This window comes from Podarcis filfolensis, assembly GCF_964270895.1.
Source record: "Podarcis filfolensis genome assembly, chromosome: 5".
In the NCBI taxonomy this organism is placed as follows: Eukaryota; Metazoa; Chordata; class Lepidosauria; order Squamata; family Lacertidae; genus Podarcis; species Podarcis filfolensis.
In genome coordinates, this window is record NC_139608.1 from 54,123,052 (window position 1) to 54,135,308 (window position 12,257).

Below are 12,257 nucleotides of genomic sequence, written 5' to 3' on the forward strand. Positions count from 1 at the left end.
ATGGAAGTAAGTTCCATTGAACTCAATGAGTCTTACTTCTCTTCTGGGTATACATATATAGGATTGTGGAGATTTTCTAATAGGAACATACTGTGTAGCAACCTACTGCTCTTCCAGCTAACAAAGCATCATCCACATGTACTCAGTAACTCACATTTATACATTTGCTGTTTAGTCATGTCCGACTCGTTGTGACCCCATGGACCAGAGCACGCCAGGCACTCCTGTCTTCTACTGCCTCCCGCAGTTTGGTCAGACTCATGCTGGTAGCTTCAAGAACACTGTCCAACCATCTGGTCCTCTGTTGTCCCCTTCTCCTTGTGCCCTCAATATTTCCCAACATCAGGGTCTTTTCCAGGGAGTCTTCTCTTCTCATGAGGTGGCCAAAGTACTGGAGCCTCAGCTTCACGATCTGTCCTTCCAGTGAGCACTCAGGGCTGATTTCCTTCAGAACGGAGAGGTTTGATCTTCTTGCAGTCCATGGGACTCTCAAGAGTCTCCTCCAGCACCATAATTCAAAAGCATCAATTCTTCAGCGATCAGCCTTCTTTATGGTCTACACATTTATACATAGCACTAGAAATTTACTAAGCGCTTTGGAAAAGAAATCAAATTCTTCATACAACATGGCTTACAGATAAGAGACCCCTAATTTCATTTCCACACACTGATGGCCCAGCACTAAGCCATTCTTAAAATATGAATAAGGGAAGGAAAAGGAAATAAGATTTCTAATTTTCTGGATTTCTTAGGGCCCCTGTGTAAATAGTTTTTCTATGGCTGAACAATGCCACCTTGTGGACACTTAAGCAAATGAGAGCAACAGGAGACAAGACTAGTCTTGTATTACTAGATCTTAATGCTTGCGTTCTAGCCCCTGTGCTGGTGCTTGTATGGTGGGAAGAGGGATCCAGACACACACTGTCTTACAGGTAAAACAAAAGAAAGTAACACTCTACATATCCAGGAAGAATCTAATCAATACAGTTCCATCTTCCATTTTCTAGATTTTAAAAAAACCCCTAACTCTGTGTTGACTTGTTTCCTCTCATGCCTGGTTATGCTCCCAAACCAGAATATATTGGAGATCAAGATATGTTTCAAGCATCAATTTTCATGCACCAGCTGTGGAAGTGTGAATGTTTCATGGTTATGTTTACTTGGAAAGTGGCCCTAGCAAAGCGGGTGGGAGAGAGTGAGAGAGACAGACAGACAGATAGAGAGACAGAGACAGGAAGACAGAGACTGGGGAGACCAGGACTGCAGGGGACAGATAGGGACTGTTTGAAGCTTTCCTCCCTGCTGTGGTCCCAAGGACAATCACCCCTCGCCAAGCTGCTGTTGGCATTGGGATGGAAGCTTCCATTTGGCCTACTGTCCTGATGCTTTACAAGCTCCTCCAGGACCACTTTTTACAGAACATCTGGTTTGGTCTTTCAAGTAACAATTGTAATGACAATGTGCATAGCTCACTGGATTTTCCATAAGCAAGACTATTATGTTTTACTTCAACATATGACTTCCTTTCTGTGAGGAATCAGATGCTCGTACTTTAAAAAGATGTAGCTGCTGTATCATAATCTTCCCTTCTATCAATATTCCCCAGCCAGTTCACATAGCAAAAATATAGAATACAAATAATACAACTGAGCAATGCAGCCAGGCAATTACCGTATTTTTTGCTCTAAAAGACTCACTTTTTCCTTCCTAAAAAGTAAGGGGAAATGTGTGTGTGTCTTATGGAGCGAATGCAGGCTGCGCAGCTATCCCAGAAGCCAGAACAGCAAGAGGGATTGCCACTTTCACTGCGCAGCGATTCCTCTTGCTGCTCTGGCTTCTGAGATTCAGAATATTTTTTTTCTTGTTTTCCTCTTCCAAAAACTAGTCTTGTGGTCTGGTGCATCTTATAGAGCGAAAAATACGGTAAATTAACCTATGTTCTAGCTCTTAAGGGATCACTGAATTTGAATCAGCAGTACCAGAGGAGAACTCACATTTGCATTGTACTTTTTTCTGGAAGACTTACCTTTGAGCTATTTAAGCGTGAATGGTTTCTTTAAACAAACAAACAAACAAACAAACAAATACTAATAATAAAACAGATGGAATAAAACATAAATACCAACCACCACCCCTGCTTGGACTGGCAACTCTTGAATTCAACAGTTATGGTATTTGGGGAAAACATGGACCGGGGCAAGGCCTTGGGCCAGGTTCTGGATGAGAAGTCATTCCATGACTTTAGAGATTCCTCTAAAACGGGATAAGGTAAAGGTAAAGGTACCCCTGCCCGTACGGGCCAGTCGTGTCCGACTCTAGGGTTGTGCGCCCATCTCACTTAAGAGGCCAGGGACCAGCGCTGTCCAGAGACACTTCTGGGTCACGTGGCCAGCGTGACGAAGCTGCTCTGGCGAGCCGGCACCAGCACAGCACACGGAAACGCTGTTTACCTTCCCGCTAGAAAGCGGTACCTATTTATCTACTTGCACGTTAGGGGTGCTTTCAAACTGCTAGGTTGGCAGGCACTGGGACCGAGCAGCGGGAGCGCACCCCACCGCGGGGATTCAAACCGCCGACCATGCGATCGGCAAGCCCTAGGCGCTGAGGTTTTACCCACAGCGCCACCCGCGTCCCTTTTCTAAAATGGGATAGGCAACCTCTAGTCTCAGGCCAACCTTGTCTTGTCAGCAGATCCATTTTGAGTCAGCAGGCATTTTCCCTAAGCCACCGGCACCTGCCAATCAGCTGATATCACTGGGTGATTAAAGTGGGTGAGGTTCAGTCATGCTGAGTGTTGCTTTACCATCACATTCCTTGTGGGGAATACCTATATAGAGCAGGCCTAAAACCACTACTCATTATCTTGTGAAACTTACAGCACAGACCTATCTATACATGTCTACTCAAAAATAAGTCCCACTCAGTCCCACTGAGTACCTACAAGGTCAGTGCCTTAATCTCTTTGGGGTGAAAGAGAGATGAGTGGCGTCTTATCTTTCGGAGCTGAAGTGAGCCTTAATCTGCTAAATAAAATAAGGCAACAAACTACCCAATTAAGACAGATAATCAGAAGTTATCTCTCACTTGGGTAGATCAGCTTCCTTCTACGCATGGGAAAATAAATATATTGTGTAACACGTTTCATACACTATAAACTAGAATGCTCAGCAGAATTGAGTACAGCAAACAAATCATAGCCTAAAGATTAAATTACCCACATTGGGTAACCTCACTGCAAGGAAACCTCTCCATAGCTATTGCATGCTTGAACTTTTCTAGCCTGGGTGACCTCTTCTAGGTGCTCAGCGATAAAGGCAAAAAACATAATACTTTAATGTTTCAACCACACACAGCGGCTTTCACTTCAAGATCACTTCAAGAATGTGATTGCTGCGAGATCACATTCACCCGGTGCTATACCAGCTGCACCGGCTCCCTGTGGAGTACAGGATCAGGTTTAAGGTGCTGGTTTTAACCTTTAAAGCCCTATACGGCTTAGAACCCTCGTACCTACGGGACCACTTCTCCTGGCATGTCCCACAGAGGAACTTGCAGTCTTCAAATAAAAATGTCCTGAAGGTCCCAGGGCACAGAGAGGTTAGGCTGGCCTCAACTAGAGCCAGGGCTCTTTCGGCTGCAGCTCCGATCTGGTGGAACGCTCTGTCACAAGGGACTAGGGCCCTGCGGGACTTGACATCTTTCTGCAGGGCCTGCAAGACAGAGCTGTTCCACCAGGCCTTTGGTCAGGGCGCAGCCTGACTCCCTCCTTTGGTTGCCATCAATTTGATTTTAATTAATTTTTATAATGAAATGTTTTTAGAATGCTGCACTATTTGGCTGGGGAGGGCGGGATATAAATATTATTATTGCTTCCCCATGGTGGCTGCTACACGCAGGGCCTGCAACTGTGATGAAGGGCTTCCACCGTGGACTAGATGCTATTTTTAAGTGTATTCGGTGAGATCTTCCCATAGAAATCAATGGAGAATTTCAAGATTCCAATGCAGCTGGGACTGGGTGCCCCTCTCCCCAACCCCAAAGAGCCCAAGGAGGAGAAAGCATGCTCAGTGGGGACAAAATGCTGAGTGATTGCTGTGGAACTCAGGGTTCAGAGGGTTAGTGGATCCACATTCCACATTCCACATTTCAACAGTTTGTTGCAGGGCCTCAGAGAGGTTGTGTGTGATACTGATACAGTCATACCTTGGCTCCCAAATGCCGCAAACCCGGAAGTGAGTGTTCTGGTTTGCGAACGTTCTTTGGAACCCAAATGTCTGATGCAACTTCCGTGGCTTCTGATTGGCTGTAGGAGCTTTCTGCAGCCAATCGGAAGCCACACCTTGGTTTCGGAACTTTTTGGAAGTCGAACGGACTTCCGGAATGGATTCATTCGACTGCCAAGGTACCATCGTACTTTTAGACCTGCAAAAACCAGGCTACTTTGCCATTACTTACTACAAAAGGGAGGAAAAGCCATTCATGCAATTGCTGATGGTGTCTCTGATGTCTGGCCCTACTTTGGCCCTGAAACAAAAAGAGCTCTCCCTCCATTGTGTACAGTTAAATACCCAGGGAATAAATTCTTGATGACCTTCCAGGATTTTCTTCCTGCTTCCTTATGCAAGGTCTATGGGGACATTTCCTGATCCTTCCTTGCCCAACAGAGCAGGGCCAAATAAAGGCCAAACCTCTTCACCTCTTCTTGAAGTGCTGAAAAAACCTCAACATGGGCAGTGTTTCCTCCTCATGCTCTTTTGAGTGGGAATTTTGCCAGCAGAAATTTTAAAGCGATACTATTGTGCCACTTTTAAACATTCATCAGAATTACGCACTTCTTTAAAATCGAGGGGAAATTAATAGAAACTCAGCATCATAAACAGGAAACATTTTACCACATTCCTTTCTCAGAAAAAGAGGAAGAAAGAGCTCAGTTGCACAGCTGGTCCAGGTGTGTCTGGTACCTGCAGATGGACATGGTTTGGGGAAAACACCCCAGATTATAGGGTAGGATAATACTTCAGGTTGTCCTATTCTTACCAGGTGAAGTTTGCAATCCAAACACTAAAAGGCAAAACAAAAAAATTTTTTTCCTTCCAGTAGCACCTTAAAGACCAACTAAGTTAGTTCTTGGTATGAGCTTTCGTGTGCATGCACACTTCTTCAGATACACTGAAACAGAAGTTGCCAGATCCTTCTATATAGTGAGAAGGTGGGGAGGGGCATTACTCAGAAGGGTGGTGGGAATGGGTGATTGGCAGATAGCTGTGATGAGCCTGTTGACGACTCTTAACGACTGCAATAGGTCTTACAGGAAAAGGCAAGGGGTGAGAAGGTGAAAAATGGCTTTGTCATGTATAATGAGATAAGAATCCAATGTCTTTGTTCAGACCAGGTCTCTCCATGGTTTTAAGTTTGGTAATGAGTTGCAATTCAGCAGCTTCTCTTTCCAGTCTATTTCTGAAATTCCTTTGTAGTAAAACAGCTACTTTGAGATCTTGTATAGAATTTCCTGGGAGATTGAAGTGTTCTCCTACTGGTTTCTCTGTCTTGTGATTCTTGATGTCCGATTTATGTCCGTTTATTCTTTGGCGTAAGGTTTGGCCTGTTTGTCCAATATAGAGAGCTGAAGGACACTGTTGGCATTTGATGGCATATAAGGTGCTACTGGAAGGAAAAAAAAATTTTTGTTTTGACTATGGCAGACCAACACGGCTACCTATCTGTAACTGGAACTAAAAGGCAAGGAAGTGCCTACTGGCAATTGTATTCCCATTCATATATATGGCACGTGTTTAATTTCAAGCATTGAAAGGAAGTCTTGAAAGACAGAAAGAACAAGTAGTTCCCAGGATTTCCTACACTGAGCAACACACACACACAGAGCTGATTCCTGCCAATCAACTAAATTTTAACAAGCCTCCTTTGTTTCATAGGTAGGCTTGACTGATATTTTCAAAACAGATGTTATTACAGGAAACATTTTAAGTATCATTCCATGTCCACAAAGGTCAGCCTTGATGTCACCTGCACTCCTTCCCCCTTTTGCTTATTTAAATTAAATCTGTCTATCATATCTGGATTAATGACTAAGCACCTTTGTTGTTTTTTTACCCTGAGTTTCAGGCCTCTGCAAGAAGCCAAATTGCCCGGTATTTATTGTTCTTTGCATTTGCGATTTTCTTTATGATGTCAATATCTTGTTCCTTACACCAGAGCAACTTGGTTGTGATGCAGTGTGTACAACATACCTGATCATGTCATTGTGCTCATAAGAGAATAGAAGGAAGGAAGTGCAGAGATGGGAGTGGGGGATTAGGCCCTAGTTCCCAAATTCAATGCATTCACCAACTGTATCTGGAAATAAACCAAATATTTATGTTCTACAATGAGTGGTAGTCAGACAAGTTAGTGTAGACCCATTCAAATTAATGAATAGGAGCAAATTAGGTCCATTAATTTCAGTAGGTCTACTCTGAGGAAAACTTGGTTGAATACCATCCAGACATTTCATGCACATTTAACATTATATTTATAGTCTATCTTTTCTTCAGAATGACTTACATAATCTCCAACCTTCATTTTATCCTCACAACAACCCTGTGAGGTAGGTTAGGCTGAGAGTCAGTGACCAGCCAAAGGTCACCCAGCGAGTTTCATGGCCAAGCAGGGTCTAAAACCTGGATTTCTTGTGTCTCAGTCCAACACCCAAACCACTACATCACAGTGACCCCACTCATGGCTTCCCACAAAGAATCTTGGGAAATTCTTTAAAGGTTAATGTGGTATAAGAGTACTTTAGATGGATGTGACCAAAGTCTGAAGGCATGTTACTAGCAAAGCTTGAAAGCTTAGGCTAATTTTCAGTTTAACTTGACCACAGAGAATGACTGTCCTTCACGGGCACTGAGACTTAAGGGATTGATTCTGGTATTCACTGAACATCATGATGGCTACTTCGGTTTGTCTCCCTGCCACACTCCAGCAGAGATGATTTAATACATTTTTCTGCCTGGGCCAAGGTACAAGATGCGTCTCCCACCTCTCATTCCACTTACAAATGGTGACCAGGCTGGCAGTGGAAACTTACTTCAGCACTGGCAAAAGAACAGCAGGTTGACCTAGACTGGGAACATTATGTGGGAGATAAGGGGCTTTGATCCTTTGCTGTGCACTGTGGTCCTGATTTGGTGCTGTTTATCAAGAGAGAGAAAGATGAGGCATTGGGGAAGTTGGGGAGGTGCAGGTCAAGCCGCGAGGGGGCTGGATTGGTTCTGCTGGTGCACCTGCACCATGCTGACCTCCTCACCGCCTTGACCCTTTCCATAAGTGTCAGCAGCACACCTGCTGAGAACTAGCCTTGCAGCAATCTCTAGCAGAGCAATTGGTGTTCTGCTTGTGAAATGAGGCTTTCCTGCCTTGTCCTTCACACTGCAGTCCTCTGTGCTCCCCCAAGCCATGTAAGAGGTCCTCTGGAATGGCATTGCATGTGAAGCAATATGGTAGCAGCTGTGGGGGGGGGGGATTAATGCAGATCTATTAGGTCGCCACCCTTTCTGAATATGGACTTGCTTTCCACGTGTTCTAGGGCACTTGGGGACCAGGCGTTTATCTCTTCCAACAAAATCAAAAGGGGGAAGCTAGCATGAGGCCAAATAACTTTTAATGTATATGACCAATCCATTTTGAAATAGAAATGGGGTTTTGAAATAATTCTTAGCATTTATTCAGCACTTCCCAACCTCAGCTTCCCCCCTTACATCTCAGGAATCTTCATACTACCACATAAAGTATGTCAGCATTCTTATTCTAGATTGCAGATTGGGGAGGTGAGAAGTTGAAAGAACAGCAGCTCACCTGTGACCATGTAGTCACAACTTCTCCAATGCCTTAAGGGGTGAGGCACACCTTGAAGCTGGAATTTCCCAGCTCACAAGCTTATCTGCTCAAGATCAGCTTTTCTCTCTATTATTGAGCAAGACTTGGCAAATAAAGATTGCAGTCACTAACACCTGTTTTTTGTGGATTAGTCCCAAACAAAACTTGGTTTATCTTAGCAGAATTTCTTGTTGTTTGCTCAGTAGTATGGCCCCTCCAGGCCTTAGGATTCCCCCCACCCCACCCAGGTCACACACTCTCACCAGCCCTACTCTGAGTTCCCCTTGAGTGGTTTACTTAGCTTGACTGCATCTTTGCACTTTGCACTATATGGCTTCTTACTTGGTGGATTAATGTCTGCTGGGTGGGAGTTGTGTGTATAGAAACATCTGGTTTTTGTGTACTTAGAATGCAGCCTCCTATGCAAGGGTTAGCCTCACAACTGCTGTTTCACCTGCTATTGCCTCTGACCACATCTACTACCACTAGTCACACCCATTTTTCCTCCAGCAATTGCCCTCCACTGGTGTGTGGCCCCCAGAAGATGAAATAATGTGGCCCTTGGGCTGGAAAAGGTTTCCCACCTCTGGTTTAGAGCCAAACACTTTCTTTGACATTAAAATGTGTACCTGTTCTGTGGAGAATGTTAGGAGGAATGGGGGAGAAATTAGATTCAATTCGAATGGGCAAACCAACTAATTTGCACTTTCTGGAACAATATGGGGACCAAAAAGCAGCCATTCTTTGAAACATGGTCCTGTTTCAACTCTGCAATGCTGTTCTGCCACCCAAAGAAACATGGGCTCTTCTGTGGTTTTGTTAGTTTTAATTATTGTTTTAACTGAAGTGTATTTCTGTAGCTGTTGTTTATTTTATAATATTCTGAAAACTGCTCTGAGATCAGTATAAGTGATGAAGGGTGGTCTACAAATCTAGATAGATAAATAAACTAAGGCAGAGGAAATGCAATTAATAGTTGTCATACAAGCAAGGTTTGCTGAAATTCCCTCATCTACACAATTATTAATGGTAAAAGGAGCCTTTCTCTTTTCTCACCTGAGCACTCTATCTCTACATCTAGGATAACATGCTGGTATTTGGAAAGCAGATTAAACAACACCATTACCTCTGGGGGGAAACACTAGTATTTCCTGGAGCAGTTAAATCAGATGGCATTATATGTGCTTTATTGAGTGTTGGACACTGATGTTCCCACTGGCTTCTCCAAAGCAATAATAATCAGTAACTGTCTATTTCCAGGGATATGGATTGTGAAATGAAAATATCCCGGACTTCCGTGACATAGATCTGGGAGTTCAAGAAGAAAGATCAAATTGCAAACCACATGCTTTCCGGAGCAGATTAGAATGCTTATAAATTCTGAAATTCACCATTTCTTTATTTTAGCAGAAACCCACCCGAAACATGGGTGCCCAGATACGCTTATTTTGGATGGTGTTGATACCTTCTGCTCTCCTACATGAATCAGGTACTGTGCTTATATTGCCTTGGGCTTGGGGATGGGTTGCTTCTCTGCTTAAATCCCAGCAAAAGTGGGCCGGCATGAAACTGGTAGGCAGCTGAGCCTATTCAACTGTGCAGGAAACCACTCAGCAATTAAGTCTGCTAAAACTATGATTAAATTTTATCTCTTGGTTCCATGGGCATACAGGAACAAAAGGATAGAACTCCAAGGATGAAAAGTCCAAGGATATGTATTATAAAAACTGATTATTCAGGCAAACTGGGTTGTACTCAGACTTATCCTCAACTGGCAGTAACAATTCCAAAGCAGAATTCTGCCCAGGATGCTCCCACCAATGGAAGGAAGAAGGGAGTAATTTTTTGCCAATTCCTCCTTCCTCCTGCAGCCATACTCTTCCAGAGGTTCCTCCAGCCCTCCAGATTTTGGGAGGAAATTATGAAGAAAGAATGGGGGGGGGGTCTCCTCATCTATTTCACCAGTGTGATTTCTCCACTGGATCAAAAGCCTTCTGTGAACAGACGAAAGCTACAGGAGGCCAAATTTATGTGTCTTAACTATTAGGAGTGTGTCCCACGTTCTCAAGTTCACTGGTGATTCCCAAGAGCAAATTACACATTACCCATGAATGTGCATAAAAGCCTTAGCAGTGTGTTGATGTTTAAAGAAAGGCTATTTTAAAGGGTGGCAATTGTGAGTCGAGAAATAGATTTGGGTCAGATGAATATGCATCAAGGAGTAGTTGATGATCAGGCTGTACGTTGGTGGGGGGAGATAGAATCTGTCCCTTTAGATTGTTAATGAAGTTCACAAAATTGCTCCTGTAGAATCCTGTCTACAGATTTATGTGGGTAAAATAAGTTCTCCCAGGAATTAAGACATCATAAAATTTATATGTATCCACCATCTCCTGCACTGCTCCCAAACACTCAATAAACTTGCAGACTTTATGTTTCCTTATAATACAGAACATTATAGAGCTGGTATACTTGCATTTAACTTAACAACCGTTTTGGGTTTTTTGTTTTACAAAGGTGCTCAGCAGTTGCGTTTAGTGAATGGATGGAACAAGTGTGTTGGGAGAGTTGAAGTCAACTACGAAGGAACTTGGGGGACTGTTTGCGATGACAACTTTGATAAGAAAAATGCACATGTAGTGTGCAGACAACTTGATTGTGGAGAGGCAACCACGGTGTATGGATGGTCTTATTTTGGCCGAGGAGCTGGACCCATACTCCTGGACGATGTGAACTGCACAGGAAGTGAACTCTACCTCTGGGACTGTCCTCATGCTACATGGTTGGTAAATGACTGTGGGCACAATGAAGACATCAGTGTCGTCTGCTCAGGTAACATCTCTCTGTACACTATGTAGGGTTTTTCAATTGCAAACAAACTTCAAACACATCAAAGAATGATGTTACAAGTAGGGATGGGGAAGAAATTAGATTCAATTCGAATGGGAAAACCAAGTAATTCACATTTTCTGAAACAATATGTGAACCAAAAAGCAGCTCTTTAATGAAACTTGTGCTTCTTCAACTTTGGAATACTGTTCTGTCACCAAGAAATATGTAAAAACAAAAATATACTGGGCAAAGTGTGCATAAAAATGCATATATTAGCTAAAATAACATCCAAACAACCATTATATTTTGAGAAAATGCCTTGAAAAATTGCCGGTGGATTTTCATGAGAATATATACATATATATATATATATATATATATATATATATATATATATATGCAGTTTTATTTTCAGTCCCTCATTTTCCCAATAATAAGTTCAGTTCTCCACTTTTCCACATCAGCATATATATATATATATATATATATATATATATATATATATATATGACTGAACTTACTTTTGGGAAAATGAGGGACTGAAAATGATGAATTTGTCCATCCCTGGTTGCAAGCCGAGTGCTTCAGACAAACCACCTACTATAGGCACAACACAATTTCAATTTATTCAGGTGGTTTGGGAGTAATACAATTTGAACAATAAGAGAGTTGAATAATTGGGAAAGCAATTTGAATAGGGTTATGTTGCATACAGAACAAATGACTATGGACAATTGGAATATTTGGATGCCTGCCTCAGGATCAAAGAGCATAGCTTCCAATGCACAAGCAGGTCAAGCATAACCAGTACTAAACTCGTTTACTGTTATAGAAGCTAAGATATCCCAAGGAAGCAGATATTTTGATGGAATAGGGCACAGAGAAACGAATTCATCTGGAACTGAGCTATGACAGACTTGTAATTTCTAATGACACTGACTATTCATTAAGGGTGGGGAGTTGCAAGCAAGAGACAGCAGAAAGCTATTAAAAGGTTAACTCTATGTCTTGATAGTTATATAATTCAGTAATCCTAAGTATCAGTGACACGTGTTTATTTCAATTTTGTAATAAGAATGAATAAAAAATTCAACAATACAATACACAGCAATGCACAACTACATGACACTAATCACAACCCCATGGGAACATGTTCATCAATGCAACATGAGAGTACAAAAGGTGTCAGGACAGCATTATTAACTAGAAGGATTTTCATTAAAATCACATATTAACAGCACTGTGATTTTTACACAGATACAGTTCAGTAACCATAAAAATAACAATTTCTGTTTATTTACAGATGCTGGCGATCAACCAACAGGTGAGTCTGTTTATTTGTGGCATAGGCAAAAGTATTCACCAGATTGTTGGATGTTCCTTTCTAGGTTGCAACCAGTGGGATTTCAATTACATCCTGGGAAGGGACAGGGGAATTTGTGACCTTCCATTAATTGTTGGATGACGGCTCACATTATCGCTGGCCACTGACTATGCTGGCTAGGGCTTATGTTAGTTGGATTCATCCTTGCTCTAGGGGGTGGTAGTGA

General features: G+C 42.5%; 1 protein-coding gene across 1 annotated transcript in view; it reads left to right on the plus strand.

Moving 5' to 3' along the window:
* Positions 1-9,265: 9,265 nt before the first annotated feature.
* The window catches only part of LOC310763274 (scavenger receptor cysteine-rich domain-containing protein DMBT1-like), a 37,490-nt gene continuing 34,498 nt past the window's right edge, over positions 9,266-12,257 (plus strand). Inside the window, exons 1-3 of the mRNA XM_083615163.1 lie at positions 9,266-9,364; positions 10,393-10,707; positions 12,011-12,031. Coding sequence (XP_083471289.1) covers positions 9,301-9,364; positions 10,393-10,707; positions 12,011-12,031 — 400 coding nt within the window. The 5' untranslated portion in view covers positions 9,266-9,300. The remainder of the gene's footprint in view (positions 9,365-10,392; positions 10,708-12,010; positions 12,032-12,257) is intronic.